The sequence below is a fragment of the Sphaerodactylus townsendi genome, linkage group LG11, assembly GCF_021028975.2.
Source record: "Sphaerodactylus townsendi isolate TG3544 linkage group LG11, MPM_Stown_v2.3, whole genome shotgun sequence".
In the NCBI taxonomy this organism is placed as follows: domain Eukaryota; kingdom Metazoa; phylum Chordata; class Lepidosauria; order Squamata; family Sphaerodactylidae; genus Sphaerodactylus; species Sphaerodactylus townsendi.
In genome coordinates, this window is record NC_059435.1 from 66,638,329 (window position 1) to 66,658,286 (window position 19,958).

General features: G+C 43.7%; 1 protein-coding gene across 2 annotated transcripts in view; it reads left to right on the top strand.

Annotated features, from left to right (window-relative positions):
• Positions 1-152: 152 nt before the first annotated feature.
• The window catches only part of LOC125441030 (condensin-2 complex subunit G2-like), a 28,706-nt gene continuing 8,900 nt past the window's right edge, over positions 153-19,958 (top strand). The window contains exons 1-13 of one of the 2 annotated variants that reach the window (XM_048511291.1): positions 153-468; positions 2,344-2,469; positions 5,028-5,207; positions 7,008-7,160; positions 8,845-9,067; positions 11,231-11,334; positions 12,354-12,527; positions 14,302-14,372; positions 14,586-14,739; positions 14,868-15,041; positions 17,701-17,817; positions 18,628-18,771; positions 19,752-19,851. In XM_048511291.1, coding sequence (XP_048367248.1) covers positions 373-468; positions 2,344-2,469; positions 5,028-5,207; positions 7,008-7,160; positions 8,845-9,067; positions 11,231-11,334; positions 12,354-12,527; positions 14,302-14,372; positions 14,586-14,739; positions 14,868-15,041; positions 17,701-17,817; positions 18,628-18,771; positions 19,752-19,851 — 1,816 coding nt within the window. In that variant the 5' untranslated portion in view covers positions 153-372. The remainder of the gene's footprint in view (positions 469-2,343; positions 2,470-5,027; positions 5,208-7,007; positions 7,161-8,844; positions 9,068-11,230; positions 11,335-12,353; positions 12,528-14,301; positions 14,373-14,585; positions 14,740-14,867; positions 15,042-17,700; positions 17,818-18,627; positions 18,772-19,751; positions 19,852-19,958) is intronic. The other variant, XM_048511290.1, reaches the window with a different exon arrangement.

Sequence of the window (19,958 nt, forward strand, 5' to 3'; positions counted from 1 at the left end):
TAGATTTGTGTTGAGCAGGATACCATGTGCTGCTCCCATCCAGCCTTGTGCAGAGAGGCAAAACTCTCCCTCCAGGAAGGAGATTTGGGCACCAGTTTCTTGGCAAGAACTGTACAATATTCTGCAGAACGGAACCTGTATATGCAACTGTACAGATGACCAGGGAACATTAATTGCAAGTAATCAATCTTGATATATTTAATACATGTTCAATTACCATAAATGTGATCCTGTCAGTTTAACACTCTTAGGAATTCTCGTTTTGCAAAAGGTAATCGATGGGTGAAATTAACCATGCGTGTGAGCATTTTTGTTTTTAATAGCTTGTGAAATGACCTCTTGTAACGTTTGCATTCACTCTTGTTTTGTCAGATGCTGAGCTATTTCCACAAGCAAAATAAATGTCGCCAGGGAGTTGAGGAGGTACTTTACAGACTATATCAACCTATTCTTTGGAGAGCACTGAAGGTAATTTACATGCTTTGGGTTTTCTTTTAAACATCCAGATTATTTTCAAAAAGTTATACTAATTTTGGTACTAACAAATGGGAACTTTGTAGCATATTTGCAGACCCGCTCATTTTTACACAGGGCCTCCGCAATCTCACTGAGCCTGCAGACATGTGCAAATTTGACAGCAGGCAATGGGGGCTACCACAAAATGTCTGTCATGCATAGTGGAGCCAATCACAAAACTTTGGGAGATTTCAAAATCAGTATTGACCAATCAGGTGTCTCGGGGCATGGATTCTGCCCCTAGCATCTGGAGTTCAGAGGGCATACAGCTATTCCTGCTAGGATCTACTGGTAGATGAACTTACCTGACACACTCCCTCCCTCAGTTTATCAACCGTCCATCTTCTATCATCTATCTGTTTTTAAAAAGCCATTTGTTCTAGTGATCAGTACCACCACATCAGATGATGAATTCTGCATGTTAATTTCTGGTTAAGTAAGCTGACCTTATCTGACCTGAACTTACTGCCATTTGGCTTCATAGGTTAATCTAGAGAAGAAATGCCCCCTCATTTTGCTCTTCAGGGTTTTTATACCCTAAATAACTTGGGAACCAGGGTTTCTAAAGAATGGCCTTCTCAAATATGGACCTATCCACATACTGGGGAATTTCAGTGAGGTCACGTGTGGTATGTCACCACTGTCAAAGCTGCATCTGTCAGGATTTTTTGGGTGTGTGTGTGTTGGCATTGAAATTAGGAATTTCTTTTTCTAGGAAATACGACATTTATAAAACAGTAGCAAATTACATCCATCAGACTTTGGATGTTTACCAAGTTTTGCTTCTTCTTTTTTACAGAGTTTGTGAGAGCTTGCCCTGATCTTGATAGCCCAGGCTAGCTCATTGTCAGATCTTGGGAGCTAAGCAGGGTCAGCCCTGGTTAATACTTGGATGGGAGATCATCCAGGAAGTCCATAGTTGCTCCTCAAAGGCAGGCAGTGGCAAACCTCTGAACATCTGCTGCCTAGGAAACCATATATAAGTTGGCTGCAACTTGATGGTAAAGAAGCAGAAAGAGTGTTCACGTTGCTATGGTAGGAAGAATGAGCTCTTTGCAAGCGTTTGTTTCCAGCTTATTGCATGGATAACAGCTTTACCAAAAGCCTGCTAATTTAAAAGAAGCTAGTTCATTTATCTGTGCTCCCTATTCCCACAGCAGCAGGCAGCTTAACAGGAAGAGAGATCTAATGTTTTCTCAAGGCCTGAAACTAAAGTATTGCTTTCATAATCAACCTGCAGCAGCGAATTGATCAAGCTCTTTTGCTATATTAGCTGCTTTTCAGGCTTCTTGAAAGATAGATCTTCACTACTGGAGAACGACAAAGACAGTATCTTGAATAATAAAAGCAGTGCAGGAAAAATTGAATCGAAACTACAGTCCAAAGGGGGAGGGGGGGGTTAACGCTAAAAGGCAGCAAAAAACCTGAAAAAAACCCACCAAAGTTTTCACCTGGCACTTGGCTTGGTTTCCTGGTAACCACTTTATGGAGAGGATTCTAGAACTAACAGTGCAAACCTAGGAAGAGTCACTCTAGTCTAAAGTCATTCATTTCAATTGGCTTATTCTGGAGTAACTCTTTTTAGGATTGCCCTTTAAGTCAACCTTGCAGGGAAGGTGTGACTGATCATCACCCACTTTTGCCTCCAAAGCTGGGCGTGCACTGTGGAGAAAATCTTAATTGATTGTAGAATATGTTGAGATTTTCTGGAGAAAAACTGATTGTAGCACATGGATATGATGAGTAATATGGAAGTAAACATTTGTCTATAATAATCAACAAATTTGACTATTTCTCCTCTCCCACCCCCATCCTTTTTGGTAACAGGCCAGAAACTCAGAAGTCCGTTCAAATGCAGCGTTTCTATTTGTTGATGCTTTTCCTATTCTGGATCCACATATTAGCAAAGAAGACAGTGAAAATGAAATTCAAAGACAATTTGATGAGCTCTTTGTAAGTTCCTTGTGTCTGTTCTACTTGTCATCCCTTTCTACCAAGCTGATAATTTAAGATTAGTCAAATCTGGTCAGAAGTACGAGAACCTGAGATGTTCAAGTACAGCCCTCTGGCAAATTAGTACAACTGCCTCATTTGGACTCTTCACTGTTTGCATTTGTAAAACAGTATAGAACAGGAAAACTGCTAAATACAGATCAGAACAAATAAGGGTAACTATTAGTAGAATGGATCCTCCTGCAGTCCTTTCTGCTAAAGTAAAGTCCATTAAATAGCAAAAAAGATTTTGTTTTTACAGTTACAGTAAGCTCTTTCACATGGAAAATCTTGTCTCCAATGGTTTATTTCCACAAAGGCATAGCACTCTTGGCATATAAAGGGAAAGGAGTTCAGCTCCTCAATCAACTGCAGTATTTATTCAAGTGCAAGGCTAGATTTTTTTCAGTTCTGCCACCAAAAGCAGAGGGGGTGCTTCTAAATTTGTATAAAAGTTATGTCCAATGGGGGGAAAATTGTATGTGTATAACAGTTTTGGAGGATTTCAGGGAGTAGCCGTGTTGGTCTGCAGTAGAACAGTTAGATTTGAGTCAAAAAACCTCTTTAGACCAACAAGAGTTTGGGGGTATCAGCTTTCGAGAATCATAGCTCCCTTCTTGTTATGCTCAAAGTACTATACTTTGTATTGTCGAAGGCTTTCACGGCTGGATTTAACTGGTTGTGGTGGGTTTTCCGGGCTGAGTGGCTGTGGTCACCTGCATCTGTGACAGCCTGGAAAACCCACCACAACCAGTACTATACTCTGTTCCACATGAAGGTGTTAGTAGATTATATATTCCTCTACCACAGAACCTTCTTTGTTGTAGAATGCTCTGCCTGGGTTGTAAGGCCTACGTAGCCCGTTCCCCACTATCCGTTTAAAAGTGAAAATACATTTTGACATACATGCTGTTGTATCAAAGTACCACGCACAAAATAATGGTTTTGACAAAGGCAGTACATAAAAATGAATTATAATTCTCGTATTCATTCAGGATTATGTTCTAATGCAGAAGCATACAATTTTCTCAACTGCTGCACCTCAACTGACCAAGCTAACATCTTTATGTGAAACTGAGTATATACAAAATCACACTGGTGGGTGAAGGGGGATGTAACATGAATAAAGAAACGTTATGGGTGTCATTTCAACACACCTCAGTAAACTACATAAAATATCTACAACGTTTTTATTTTAATACATTATGGTTTCTAAAATTTGTAATTCAGTAACATGGTTAATGCTTTTTTCAAACTGGGAACAGTAATTGCTCCTATTGCATGAGAATTGGTTCAGGCCTAACTGTCAGGTGTGTGGTAACTCTACCCTTGTGGTAATGAAACCTCACACACTTAGGGACGAGCACTGCTAAGGTTTCGTTGGATACAGCTGCTGAATATTGATTCTCTCTGCTCCCTGATATTAAAATATAACTTTATAGCACAGAACATGAACGTACAAATCCTTGCTAAATGCCTGAGCTCATAGTCTAGTCCAGTGATGGTGAACCTTTTCAAGACAGAGTGCTCAAATTGCAACCCAAAACCCACTTATTTATTGCAAAGTGCCAACACGGCAATTGAACCTGAATACTGAGGTTTTAGTCCTGCGGGCACCCATTGCTCTGCCCTGCGCTGCTCCAGTGCCTCCACCCCACCTGCTCAAGCAGGGCCAGCCTGCTCTAGCCTCCAGCAAGTCCCACACACCACTCTGCGCCTCTCTAGCATCTCCACCTCCTCTGCCCACCCTCGGGCATCAGCCACCCGGAGCCCAGGCACCAGGCCTGCCAGCCGAGTCCTCCCTACTCGCCGCGGGGCGTTGTGCCCAGCGGCCCAGGCCAGCCTAGATGAGTGTGTGGGGGGTGATTTTCTACCCCCCACATGATGAACTCTGTGCATGTGTACCCATAGAGAGGGCTCTGAGTGCCACCTCTGGCACTCGTGCCATAGGTTCGCCATCACTGGTCTAGTCCTAGAGGAGTTAGCTTATATGTCTGAAAATGTTTATAACACAATCCCCTAAGAAATTTTCTAGACCAAGCCTGTGGAAATGAATGTGAGGGGCCCCAAAACATAATGGGGAGCGCCTGTGCCGTTCCCTTTCATTTCAGCTGACACTTAACAGTGCAGCCCGGTCCATATTTTGCATACTTAGTCTAGACCAGTGGTGGCGAACCTTTGACACTCCAGATGTTATGGACTACAATTCCCATCAGCCCCTGCCAGCATGGCCAATTGACCATGCCAGCACGGGCTGATGGGAATTGTAGTCCATAACATCTGGAGTGCCAAAGGTTCGCCACCACGGGTCTAGACTAATCTAATTGATTTCAGTGATCTTAGGCTGCATTAACTCAGTATATGACTACATTGTTAATCTTCCTGATGAAAATTTAATGAAACAGCTATAGCAGATTATACTTGTTACCTCTGTTGTGATGGACATGTAAGAATCCTGCATCTGCTGCAATATGTGAGGAAATGACCTGTTGTTCTTGGCTGTTCTTTCCTGTCTGTAGGCTCTCCTAGAAGATCCTCAGCCTCTGGTCCGTTCTACAGGGGTGCTCGGTGTCAGTAAAATAGCACTCAAATATTGGGAGTTGATTCCTGCCACGGTGCTTGCTGACCTCTTAAAAAAACTAGTTGAGGATCTCGCTTTCGATACAACTTCTGCCGATGTTCGCTGCTCTGTTTTTAAAGTAAGGCTCACACAGACTATCTGTTTGATTTCTCATTGATTGACTGCTATTCGTGAATGTAACCGGTGAACGGGGACCCGGGAAGATTGGCAGAGCAGCCAGAGCAGAGCCGCCTGCTCCTGTTGCTCACCACGCGCGCACACAGGCAAAAGGCACCTCACCGTATGCGCTTCCCTGTCGGAGCAGTGGCAGCTACGGTGAGGCCTCCACTGTTTGCCTTGGGGGCTGTGATCCCCCTGGACCCATGAGAGGGGCTGTGGCTCACTGGCAGAGTGCTGTTCTGCAAAAAGAAGGTCTGAGATCTAATCCAGCCATCTCCAGTTCCAGGGTCCTTGGTAGCAAGCCTGGGAAAAGACCTTTCTCTGCCTGAGACCTTACAGAGCCGCTGCCTGTCAGAACAGACAGTGCTGAAGCAGATGGACCAAACACTCTGGCTTATTCCGCACATGCAGAATAATGCACTTCAAACTGCTTTCAGTGCTCTTTGAAGCTGTGCGGAATAGCAAAATCCACTTGCAAACAGTTGTGAAAGTGGTTTGAAAATGCATTATTTTGTGTGTGCGGAGGGGGCCTCTGATTCTATATGAGGCAGCATCACCAATTCTCTGTGGATTTGGGCTGGGTTGACAAACTAATTGGCTGGAAACCAACTGGGGAGGAGGGTAATTGGTGAAGTGTGCTGTATAAATTGCCCTACCTCCCTTACTCAGACCACTGGCGCATCCAGCAAGCCATAATTTTTGGTGGCCTTTCTACAGTCACCATCTTGTTTGCTTTTTATGGTCCCTGTGGATCTTAAGAGGGGAGAAGAAGCTGGATTGTCAGTAGGGCTGCCAACTGGCCCAGAAAGGAAGGTCCTGTTTCTTTAACGGAGGCTTAATGTGAGGAAAGCTTTCATGCCTGCAGGTAAATGACATCACCTGGTAAATGATAGAAGAGAAGAAGAAAAGTTTGGATTTATACCCCCCCCCCTTCTCTCCTGTAAGGAGACTCAAAGGGGCTTACAATTCCCTTCCTCCCCCACAACAAACACCCTGGGAGGTAGGCGGGGCCGAGAGAGCTCCAAAGAGCTGTAAGTAGCCCAAGGTCACCCAGCTGGTGTGTGTTGGAGTGCACAGGCTAATCTAGTTCCCTAGATAAGCCTTCACAGCTCAAGTGGCAGAGCAGGGAATCAAACCGGGTTCTCCAGGTTAGAGTCCACCTGCTCTTAACCACTACGCCACTGCTTAATGATATTCCATTAAGTCTCAATTAAAGGGGCAGGAAGACATTTTTATGTGCCCATTAACAGCACTTGTTTTTGGGAAGATAATGCATTATCCGCAAAGGTCATGCCAATGCAGCTGTGTCGTTTTCAGATGCGGGCCAGTGGTCATGGTGTGATTATATCGGGGGGGGGGGGGCGAGGAAACTCACAGCAAAGTTATATCCAGAGCAGAAACGCTGGTTAATCTATTAATACCCGAAATCGAAATGAAAATATCAATAGGTGTATTGAGCCTTTTGAAAAACCTGTGTTCTGAGCCTTCCGGAACTTTCTCTCCCGCCTCTGTTCCCATCCAGCTTTCCTTTTTCATAAAAGGAATATTAAACGGAGAATTTTCAAAGCCTGACATGTGCCACTTCGCATTAAGCGCCACGTTTTAGTGAAATGCGTCGCTTTGCTTCTCTTTCACTTGCTGTCCTCCAAAGCCAGTTTTCCGGGCTTCAGGTGCTTAGCAATTAGCATCGTTTCCGTTCTGTATCCCCTGTTTTCCGGCGATAACCTTTTTACTGGTGGTTTTCTTTTCTCTATTGTAGTGCTTGCCTATAATTTTGGACACCGTCCTAAGCCACCCATTATTGGAACAGCTCCTGCCAGCCCTGAAATACAATCTCCATGACAATTCTGAGAAAGTTAGAGTGGCTTTTGTTGATATGTTGCTGAAAATTAAGTCTGTCAGGGCTGCGAAGGTAGGATAAATTAGTTTTGCTGGGCTGCATAGAGCGAGGCAATTTTTTTCCTTGCAAAATGTGCATTCATCAATACTAGCACGATCCTGAAAGGAAAAAAAGGGGGGGAGGGGTGCAAGGGACGCATTATAATGTTTTGCTCTCCTCTGTTTACTTATTGCTGCATCTTAAATTAATCATTGTTTTTTAAACATCGCATCGGCCGTGTGCTGAAATCGAGGCACAAACGGCTGGTGTTCTCGTAGCTGTGGAAAATAAGCTGCCTCTAAATGGAAAAGATTTGATACCCTGGCTGTGCGTGGCTGGGGATCAGGAAAGTTATTGAATTGCACGGGAGGGTCTGGGGCCAGGAGGAATGGCAGCGGTCCAGCAATCATCCGGTGGAAACAGTGCTATTTATACTTTGGGCAGCAAATCAGATGGGAAGGCTTAACGTGAATAGGGATCATTTCTGTGTGTCCTGTTCTTATCCCCACCCTTTCTCCAGGGAGGTCAAGGTTCTTTTTTGCTCTGTTAGCGTGTTCTTAACCTGAGTGTCCTCATAATCTAATTAGGTTGAGGCAGAGGTGTCCAACTCTGGACCTTCAGATGTTTGTGGACTACAATCCCCATCAGCCCCTGCTGCCATGGCCAATTGGCCATGCCAGCAGGGGTTGATGGGAATTGTAGTCCATGAACATCTGAAGCGCCAGAATTGGACACCCCTGGGTTGAGGTACCCAATCAGCTTTGTTGTGGGCTAGATTCTTACAACCAGTTCTCCCCAGTCCACTGCTCAAGCTGACCACGATAGCACACTGACGCCAGGCCCTTGTGGGGCTAATGCAAATGTGGGGAAGGGGGGCTCTTAGAAAATCAATTATTTGTGTTTGTATTTGCCTCTCTTATAGAATTTTAAGTGGTTTCTGTTTTTTTTACTGAGTATTTGCCTGTAATATGTTCCTAAAGAGGGAGGGTGTTTTTTTAAAATCACACAGGTGATCTATTTATATTTTTGGCTTGAAAGAAGTTGATTGCTGTTTTAGGCAAGTTGATACGATGCTTGAAAGATGGGGTGGGGGTTCACCCTTTTGAAAGAACTACTAATCTAGTGGCTGATTTGAATGTTAAGCTTCCCTTCAGCATGATTTTCTGGGTGGTGAAATGAGAAGTGGACGTACTGTTCTGCTCTACATGTAGAGATAAATGTCCGAGCAAACATCTCTGCAGTTAGCAGAAGCTCTCAATCCTGAATGCTGTCTGGGGCCCAGGTCTCCAGACTTCCCTAGCCACCCCACCCCAAGCCACTTACCTGCAGGACTTGATGAGCCCAGAGTAAGAACATGTAGTGGTCAGAGCACGAGACTGCTTTCCATGGGACCTATCTTATATCATTGGTTGGACTGGCCACTGGTACCGTGCATAAATGACATTGCCTTCCCCCATCTTGTTCATCTTATATGTACAGGGCACAGATGGGGCGGGGGAATACCTGGGATTCGTGCAGGACTAGTAAGGACAGGCAGTGAAAGCATGACAGGTGAGGCTAAAGAAGAGTTTACAGACATGGGTTTTGAACGGAGGGAGCCATGTGAAAACTGGCCAGAAGGACTTGCTGGTAAGCTTGCAGGTGGGACATCAACAGGAAAAGCACAGGTAGCTGTAAAATGTAATCAGGATGACTTGTTTTTTGTTCCCCTTGTTAGTTTTGGAAGATCTGTCCTATAGAGCATCTCTTGACTCGCCTTGAGATTGATTCGCGGCCTGTCTCACGGCGCCTGGTAAACCTTCTGTTCAGTTCCTTTTTGCCTGTTGATCAGCCTGAAGAGGTGTGGTGTGAACGTTGTGTCACGCTAATCCAAATGAATCCTGCAGCAGCAAGGAAGTTCTATCAGTATGCTTATGAGTACACTAGCCCAGCCAACATAGGTAAAGCTCTGAAACAATCTGCTCATTTTATTAATCTCTGGGTGGTGAAATGTGTTTTCATCTATTGTGTTTGTGTTTGTGTTTTCATCTATTGTTAGTATGCCAACAGAGTTCCTAAAAGCTTCAGTCTGTGAAAAGCTGATCCCAGTAAAAGCACGGTGGGATCCTCCTGTAGGCTGCCTTCAACAGTTCTTGCTTAATTCTTGTGCATGACATGCCAGAGATCAGACTGCTGCATTTACCATATAGAACTATATCTCTTATTTCCCCCTTAAATTAGTTCATAGTCACAAGAGCTATAGAACCTTGTCATATTTGGGGTGGGGGGTTACTTCCAGGATTCCTGGTTCGATACTGCAGCATACAGCCAGGAGGATCTGAAATGCCCCAGGAAAAGTCTTTCCTTTGGGACAGATTTGGGATGAGCATTGGAAGCCAGCCGTGCCGATGGCGAAGTCTGTGCAGTACTTCAGTGACTAGATAATTCCATGTAAACTGAAGATTCCAGGATGCTGTTTCTGAAGGGTTGAATGCAGAGCCATTTTGTTCATCGTCATGGCTTCTGTGCAGCCCCACATCGGGACTGCACATGTGCAGATCCAGCAATGGAAAGATCTCGAGCTTTTCTCTCCAGAGGGCGCTCTTGCAGTCAGGCATCCTCGTGTGCTTCCCTCCCAGCAGCCACGTGCCTAACAGCAGAGCGTCCTCCCTTCCTTTTTCGCCACGACATGAAAGGTTGGAGTTTCACTGTTGGTTGGGCCTTGCTACCGCTCTTCACTGTGGTGTCGTGCGAGCTGAAGTTGGCTCTGTTTAAGAAATTTGAGGGGTTTAGATCTAAAATGACCAAAACTGTTGATCACACCTGCTGTGTTATCTGCCTTGGAGAGGGACAAAATGTGACTGGGTGCAAAATTTGCCAACAGTTACCCCAAGGTGAGACATGATGGGGTCTTGGAAGTTGAAGGCGTCAGTGTGTGAAAATCTCTTTCTGCAGTGGATCTACCTGTGCGGTGTGTGTGTGTGTGTGTGTGTGTGTGTGTGTGTGTGTGTGTGTGTGTGTGTGTGTGTGTGTGTGTGTGACCTTCGTTGACTATGAAGTACGTGAAGAGGCCTAATGGCAAGAGCTCCCTCTGGAGGGAAAAGCTTGAGATCGATCTGTCACTGGCTGGGTGTATGCACCGTCGTAATGTGTGCCTGCACAGAAGACCATTCAATGAACAACAGTTACAGGTAAATGCGATCCTGTTTTCCCGGGTGGTGGAAATAGTGTGCTCTGTGCTGGACGTCATTCAGTCATTTCAGGTCTTCCTTGAGCCGCAAAAACCTTGTCGTGTCGGTCATCTTGGACAAGGTTCTGTATCTGCACTTGGACAGCCTGCTTCCTGTTTAAATACGTTTAAGAATGAAGGCTATTTAAGACTTGGCACTCAGAGTCTATCAGTATTCTCAGTTCTGCTTTTGCTGAGTACTCTGTAGAGTAAATGGTTAGCAAAAAAAAATTTGTTTGCTAACTTTATAGCCAATGTCCACACAATTAGTAATTCCTTCTGGAGAATTCTGTGCCAACATTAAGAAGGGAGAGATGCTACCTTATGTGATTTGATTCCTGCAAAATGCATGCATAAATGATATTATCTTTTAATTTTTAAATGGCTGTTAAGTAATACGGAGTATTAAAGATGGCCACATCTGCATAACTCTTTTTAAAATGTTCACAATTATATATGCCATCATTCTACAAACTTGCTGAAGGTGTATTGTCGAAGGCTTTCACGGCCGGAATCACTGTCCAAGTGCAGATACAGAATCAGAGGATCCTCTGAAGATGCCAGCCACAGATGCAGGCGAAACATCAGGAGAGAATGCTGCTAGAACACGGCCATACAGCCTGGAAACCACACAGCACCCCACTTGCTGAAGGTGATTTACAAATAATTTAAAATCACAAAACAAAGGCTAAACATCTAAGCAGCAGATTTTGTTTTTTCTCTTTTCTTTTTAAATGGAAAACGGTAAATAGAAAATTTATTTTTAATGAATCAGTGTCCAAAATTGCTGAAGTATAGTTTGCATAATCTGTTCTAATTATTATAAATTGATATCTCTTGTTGTCCACTGCTTAAATTTTTGAAATAATGTTTTGTACTTATGCCCTGGTTTTAGCTAAATTGATGCTCACCATTCAGAGCTGTGTGAACACCTGCATCCAGGAAAGACTGAGGGCACATGACAGCGAGGACGAAGACAGTGAGAAAGAGAACACAAGTGTAAGAATGCAATTAACCTGTCCGATATGAAAGATTCTGAGTCTGTGTAGGATATTTTTTCTCTTCGGACACATTCCAACAGAACATAAGAACAAGCCAGCTGGATCAGACCAAAGTCCATCTAGTCCAGCTCTCTGCTACTCGCAGTGGCCCACCAGGTGCCTTTGGGAGCTCACATGTAGGATGTGAACGCAACGGCCTTCTGCGGCTGTTGCTCCCGATCACCTGGTCTGTTACAGAGACTAGTTCATTTCTTAGTTTCTACAAAGCCTTGCTTAGTACATTTGTTTCCCCTCCATTTCAAACTCTTGATAAATTATGACTGAATTAGAAGCACTTCAGTGTCAAATAATCCAGAAGTTGGGCTCGCATCGTATTGAAATGTATTTACAGGCATTCAAAAAAAAACCCCTCTGTCTTTGGGATTAACCCATACCCTTCTGAAAATCTGCTGAGTCACAATTCTCATAAAACAAGCATTTGTTCTTATTACTGTAGAATAGGTACTGTATGTACGACACTCTTGTATGTACGACCTCGTTACTGGAGTTTAGATTTGATAGGAAAGCAAGTATCACAAGGGACCACCCGCAGATTATTATTGGCTGATCTCAGCATCTTTTGGGGGCTCTACTGGGAGGGACGGTCCCATAGATATGATGGCCCCAGACTGTTTAAGCTTAAAGGTGAGTACCGAAACCTTGAACCTGATTCAGTATTCCTTCTGGAGCCAATACAGCTGGCGAAGTGTAATTGTTTTGCCTTCTGGAGCTATTGGGGAGACTAATTCCTAAATGCCATCTTACATTATCTTTCTTATCTCTGCCAGTTTCCACATCTATTGCTCTTTTTCCATTGCCTTCACTTTCTCCAGGTTGCTTTCTTCCTGAAAATTAAATCTACCTCTCCTGCGCTATTGAAATGTGCAGAAACTTGGAAAGGCTTCTTCCATTTCTGTGAGTCTAATCTATGTTATTCAAGGCAAACTGCATACTAATGCTCAAATATTTACATTTCAGATGCCAAACAATGTGTTGTCAGTTGATGACGTACCTGCCATGGGAGGCTTACTTGAGGTGGTTGTAATTCTCTGGAGAAGCATTTGCAAAGCCCTTGATCGCAATGAAGGAGCCAAAAATCACATAGTCAGAAAATTTGCTTCTGTGCTTGGAGACTATTTCAAAATGTTTAAGGTAAATCCTCAAATTAAACTCAAGCTATGCACTTATTGTCACGTTTCTTTAGTAAGCTTTATTCTGTCATCTAGGTCATCCATACATTGGCATGGGTTAGGGCCAGGGGAAGGAAAGAGCAGAGAAAGAACTGGGAAATTAAGAGAAAGATAGTCAGTAGCTATAATAGAGGCAAAAATAGGCATCTCTTTGAAGTGGAAAAAAAATTGCCTTAGATCAGTTAAGTGTTACCTAGCTGTAAATCAATAATAAATCATATAAATGCTGTATTCAGATCATCCTCCCAAAACACTGTCAGAACTGGAGAGATCAGTTTGAAGGGGGCCTAAACTCTGATAGCTGGACTTCGCAGCAAATAATGCTTTCAGGAACCTGAGAGTCAAGTCCAATAGGGAGAAGAGAGGGGGTACTATCAAAACCCGTGGTTCCCTTTTGATTCTTCAGCCCTGGTTTGAAGCTTTTCTGTACTGAGCCACGGACGTGTAGAATGTTGATGGTGGAAACGCAGTCATTCATGTTCTAGTATTCTCACATTGAGGATGCCAATGACAGCTTCGCTCTAATTTATTTTTAGGGCATTTGCTCTCTCAGCGTGTGTGCTTCTAAATGTTCCCTGAAGAACTCTGTTTTCACTCGTAGAGCTGAATGAGTGAATCTTCTCAGTCAGATCTCTTTTTAAAAAGTTATGAAAAAAAATACCTTGCAAGGCATTTCTTAAGTTGTGAAGACATTCAGCCAAGCAGCATATTCCACATAGTGTCTATTTTTTCCCCTTGCAGTTTGTAATGTTATTGTTTATACTGTTTAGATTTGTGCTCTAATTCAGGCAGCCCAAGCTGTTGGGACTTAGGGGCAACACAAGAGCAGCTACCAATGAGGCTGACCCAGAAGAAGAAGAAGAATAGTTTGGATTTATACCCCCCTTTCTTTCCTGTAGGAGACTCAAAGGAGCTTACAATCTCCTTGCTTTTTCCCCCTCACAACAAACACCCTGTGAGGTGGGTGGGGTTGAGAGAGCTCCAAAAAGCTGTGACTAGCCCAAGGTCACCCAGCTGGCGTGTGTGGGAGTACACAGGCTAATCTGAATTCCCCAGATAAGCCTCCACAGCTCAAGCGGCAGAGCGGGGAATCAAACCCGGTTCCTCCAGATTAGAATGCACCTGCTCTTAACCACTACGCCACATGACTTCATATTGCTCTGCTTTTAATGAGCAGGAATAGTTATCTCTTTGAAAATAAAAGGGATCTTTCTTGAAACAAATAGTAGTCTTTCTTAAAGTAGATTTTTAACATAAGCATCACTAATTGCTTTCATACTTCCAAAGTTGGCAAAATGGAATAAAGTAAAGCTTGCTGGGGGTATAGTATAGATAGCTGCAGAAGGCAATGGCAAACCACTCTGTAAACACAGTTGGCTTAGTAAGCGTTATGATGTGATGTCTCCCCATGAGTCACTAATGACCTGGTGTTTGCACAAGGGGACTACCTTGAAGAAGAAGAACAAGGAGACTCAACGGTGTTTACAAATTCCTTTCCCTTCTTCTCCCCACAACAGAAACCTTGTGAGATAGGTGGGGCTGAGAGAGTTCTGAATGAATTGTGACTAGCCCAAGGTCATCCAGGAGGAATGTAGGAGTTGGGAAGCAAATCTGGTTCACCAGAAAAGAGTCTGCCGCTCATGTGAAGGAGTGGGGAATCAAATCCAGTTCTCCAGATTAGAGTATTCACCATTAATTGCTTGTTACATCTTGTTTATCACCTTGCTTGTTCCCAGGATGAGCGTTGCATCTCTCCACTGCTTACCTTGGCGTCTTTCATGCCACCTGCCGCTATTCCAGCATTCAGGTATGGCTTAGTTAAACAAATGTGGGCAGGAACTTCTGCCACTTATGTGCTGCGTGGTTTTGAGTCTGATTAGGATATTATTCCGTAAGAGTTTTGAAAAGTTTTGTAGTTGCTGAGATGTTCATGTGTCTACTATTATGTCTACTATTTCAGTTTTGCATTGCAGTTTTGCATTTTGCAGTGTCTACTATTTCAGTTTTGCATTGTTTCTAGTTGTGGTGTGATTTCTAAACTGAGGAATCTGGCAAATGGTGCGACGGATGAGAAATACTCTACCCTAATAGACTGCCTATGTCGTTGGGGAAAAGTGGGGCACATTCTTGAATTAATTCATGACTGGATAATTGCTGAGCCGAGCAGGAGAGAGGTAAGCTATAAAATGGCTCTTCCAAAAGTGTTGGTCTGTGCAAATTTTCCAGTTGATTGTCTTATTTAAGATTTGCTTGGCATCTTTATATCGCTTAACAATGAAGGAACTTCTCTCCCTGTGCCCAGAGTGACGGGACTTCTAGACGGCGAGTGCGTATTCAAGAAACGCATGAATCGAAACCAGAATTGGCACTTGATTATACAGAGTACTTACTGACTCATCACATGAATCGGGAGAGTCTTCTCTCACTCCCCAAAGAGAAACTGAGTCAACTTTTGAAAGTTCTTGAAGCCACAAAGGTACAGGATTTTTCCCCCGTGAGTCTTGTGTGATGGTTAGAATAAATCACTCATCGCTGGAGAATAGCTGTTATAATTGGGTTTTGTGGGTTTTCTGGGCCACGTGGTCACGGTCTGGCATTTTTTGCTGCCACTGTTTTACCCACATCTATGACTGCCATGTTCAGAGGTGTGACGTGCCTCTGAAGATGCCAGCCATAGACAGGGGTAGAATGTTAGGAGCACAAACTGCCAGAACACGGCCACACAGCCTGGAAAACCTACAACAGCCAATTGATTCTGGCAGTGACAGCCTTTAACAAGACAGCTTTCTGCTCCAACCAGTACTGGCAATTTTTCTCTCAGATAACCTTTTCGATTGCCATTGTTGCCAGTGGATCTCTGAAGCAGTTCATTCCAGCGAACATAGACAAGACTTTGTGTGCCGTCTGGAGCACGCTTTCATGGCCCTGTCTACCTTGGCTTGCAGGTAGCCCTAAATTGTGATCTGGCACGATGTGAATGAGCAGTTTTCCGGGGAAGCCCAGCTGTCGTGTTCTTCCATGGCCAGAATTATCTGACTGTTGTGGGTTTTTTTGGACTGTGTGGCTGCAATCTGGTAGTCTTGGCTCCTAACATTTTGCCTGCATCCACAACTGGCATTTTCAGAGGCATGTCTTCGTGACATGTTACTCTGACCTGCCTCAGATGCCTGCTGAAACTGTCAAACCAGAGCCACCCAGCCTGAAAAATCCACACCAGCCATTGAGTAGTTGCAATGCAGAACTATGATTTGCTGCAAAAAGAAGTAACCAGCTTACAGAAGGAGTAGGGATGGGTTTAAAATGATCTCAGAGATAGGTTGCGGTGAGAGAAAATGTGACTGGGCCAAGATTGCCCAGTGACCGTCATGGCAGAATGGAGATATAAGAACATAAGAACAAGCCAGCTGGATCAGACCAGAGTCCATCTAGTCCAGCTCTCTGCTACTCGCAGTGGCCCACCAGATGCCTTTGGGAGCTCACATGCAGGATGTGAAAGCAATGGCCTTCTGTGGCTGTTGCTCCCGATCACCTGGTCTGTTAAGGCATTTGCAATCTCAGATCAAAGAGGATCAAGATTGGTAGCCATAAATCGACTTCTCCTCCATAAATCTGTCCAAGCCCCTTTTAAAGCTTTCCAGGTTAGTGGCCATCACCACCTCCTGTGGGAGCATATTCCAAACACCAATCACACGTTGCGTGAAGAAGTGTTTCCTTTTATTAGTCCTAATTCTTCCCCCCAGCATTTTCAATGAATGCCCCCTGGTTCTAGTATTGTGAGAAAGAGAGAAAAATTTCTCTCTATCAACATTTTCTACCCCATGATCCCCCCTCAGACGTCTCCTCTCCAAACTAAAGAGTCCCAAACGCTGCAGCCTCTCCTCATAGGGAAGGTGCTCCAGTCCCTCAATCATCCTTGTTGCCCTTCTCTGTACTTTTTCTATCTCCTCAATATCCTTTTTGAGATGCGGTGACCAGAACTGGACACAGTACTCCAAGTGCGGTCGCACCACAGCTTTATATAAGGGCATGACAATCTTTGCAGTTTTATTCTCAATTCCTTTCCTAATGATCCCCAGCATAGAGTTTGCCTTTTTCACAGCTGCCATGCATTGAGTTGACATTCCCATGGAACTATCAACTAAGATATGAAGCCTGGCCTCCTCAGACTCAGTATACTACTCTAATATTACATCATTCTGGCTGCCTTTCTCCAAGTACAATCTATTCCTGAGTATTCCAGTTGCCTTTTTGACCATACTTTGGTTCCCCTTTTATTGTGGAAGCTTTGCAGTAAAATTGCACTTACTGGTCAGAGCGCATGTTAGCAGGGTAGTCCTCTTTTGCACAAACTGCCTTTGGGCAAACATACCGGTAAGTTTGTTTGTTTTTTTACTTAAAACACGCATTATGCCAATTTGTGTGACACTGGACTTTAAAGGGCCCTGAGCAGAAAAGGAAGGCTCCAGTGGAGGGATGCATAGCTAGATGAACAAACTCAAAGGCTCCAAGCCAGGATTACCAATCAGCACTGGAGGAAAATAGGGGTTTGGACTGAGAACAGCATTCACCTGCTTTTCAAGAGATGAACAAGGGCAGCTTTGGGAGCAGGCCTGGTCGCAAGGGAATTTTCCTTCCAGGCTGCGTGCTGTGTTGAGGCCAGTCAGTCTGGAGACCCACAGTCTGGATCAGCTGTGGGGAAGCAGTGTGTATGTGCAAAAAACACAACAGACAGTTCATAAGCAGAGCATTGTGGAATGGCCATTTTTGGTTTGTTTAGTTGAGACCTGTCATGTATGTAGCTGTGTCTTATATCTTTTTAAAACGCAACACTACCCCTAACTGACCATATTTATCGAGAAGTGAGTCCCCTTGTTTTCATTCGTTCTTACTTCAGGTTATAATCGTACTTTGATTATAACTAAAGACCTCAGGTGCATCAAATGGTCTGCTAAAGACCTCAGGTGCGTCAAACGACCATAGCTTAGGAGCGTGGTCCTAGATTGCGGGTGGGAGGGATGTGTGAGAGGAATGTTTAAAAGGGAAGCTAATCGATGTGCGGCTTTCATCTAAATTAAACTCGGAATGTGCAAATTGTTTTCTTCCTCGTTGTATTGATGCAGTGATTTTTTTTCCAGGTTGTTTTAGACTCTAATATTAGAGGAACGCAAACAAGCTTGCCTGGTTTTCATCAAGCCACTGCTCTGAGAGCCTTCAGTCTGTATTGTAGATTAAGTATTCATCTTCAGTACAAGGTACAGTTCTTTCAAGAGGTTTTTCATTTTTGAATTTTATTATTCCCCTGCCAATATCCAAGACAGCTTGCAAATAGATGGTTTCAGGAAGGAGACTCATGAGGGCTTACCAGGAAGGGGAAATATCGTTTCTCTACCCGCCCCACCGCCCCACACTTGCCTTGTTCCCCAGATGGCCACTACCTGCTCTTCTTCGTTTGCCTCCTGGCTCCATTAAATGTATTTGGCTGTGATATATTAGATGCCAATGTTATATTTAATCCACAGTGTTATATATAAATTCACACTGTGCCGCAGGGAAACTCTTCTTACTGTGATATGTCTCAGAAAATGCCAGCCATAGATGTGGGCAAAATGCTAGGAGCTGAAGCTACCAGACCACAGCCACACAGCCCGGACAACCCACAACCACCATCTGCTTTCTGATTGACGGGTATTGTCATATTGTTGTATTTAGATTCTTGGCAGGCTGGATCAACTTGGCATCTTACAAACTGTGACAGAGTGGGAATTTGATCTGTAGTTTTGCCAGTCATATTCCAACGCTCTTACCAAAACAGCGTTCTTGCTTGGCAGTGGGGGAGGGGGTGTCTCCACATTCTGGGAGCAGCAGGGGTAAAAGCCCTGCTGGTCCAGGCCCTGCTAACCTGTCATTCCATAGTTACTCTTCTCCCATTAGAGCCCCACTAGCTGACCTCAGATTCTAAAACAGATTCATACAGGTGGATACAGCTCTTCAGAATTACTGTTCATTTAATTAAACTGCCTCAAACTGTGCATAAGCATTTGTTGATCGTTTACCTTTAACAGTTTGCTTCCGAAGAACAGGATTACCTTTCAGTTTTGGAGGAAACAGGGACTTGGATAGAGAATACAGTCCTACCTGCTTTTTTAACGGAAGAACAAGAAGGCAACTTGGATCAGTCCAGCGAAACTTCTCAGCTAGTCATTCAGGTAGTGTGTAGCTTGGATCTTCTCTACCTGTTGTCATGCTTAAACTATTGTACAAATACCATACTGGCTCAATTCAAACACGATACCAAGCCATGGATTGTATTAGCATAGCTTAGAACCCAAACCGTGGTTTTAGTTCCCAAAACATGCAGGCAATCCATAATGTGCAGCTACTAGTCTTTTGTTATTTTTCATCCGCTCAGCACTCCCTTTGGTTCAGAGCAGTGGCCTCCAGAAAGAGAACAATGTCTGTAATTATGGGTTGCCAATTCAGATAAAATAATCAATCGGGGCTTACCACCTCATTTCAAGCCTGATTCTACTTCCCTGACAGATTTTGCAAAGCCGCTTTTTAAATAGGTGAGCTTCCTTAACCCCAGAGTCTTTTGAGTCCGTATTATTTCTTCTTTTGGGTTTTGCTGGTCAGTTCCTCTGTGCTAGATTCGTCATAAAACGAACGAAATCCCAAGGGGAGCAAGAGGTAATACTGCGTGTTGCATCCACTTCCACCCGCCTTGTGCAAAGCAAGTGGTGCTTGTGGGGTGGTGGTTGAGAGGTTTCTGCTGATTCTCCCTTTAGGAATGGGTTTTTTTTGGGGGGTGGCTTGGAAAGAACAACACACAGAGGGACGCAGCAGTGAATTACAGTTGATAAAAAGCACAAACCTGTTACCTACATTGTGCCATTAATTTTTTAAAAAGTTGACTTGAAGGTACATGAAAGGTTTTTCCCCGTTTTTTAAAGATCTGGTAAAAATGGGTTAACTGCAGTTGTTGAGAAACTAATACTTGTATTGCCTGGTATTTTACTTGGAGTTCTTACGTTTCTTTATTAGAGAGGAATAGAAATTTGAAACTGCTACAATAAATAATTTGAAAGCAGTTCAGTCCTGACTAGGTGTGTGCTAGAAGTATCTAAATATGAAGGGTTCATCATACATAAAACCTAACATGTAGTAACCTTTATCCCTTTGTGTGTAGACTTACCTGACAGTATGCAAGAACTTAATAGCCATTGGTCTTGGAGATATGGAGTTTCAAGTACACCTTCTGAATATGGCACTTGTGGTCACATGCAAAGGTATGCTATTTACACTGTCAGTGGACATAGTGATGACCATAATCATGGATGGCTCTACAAGGGAATTAAATTCGGACAGATTCCTTGAGAAGGTCCCTCAGTGGTTA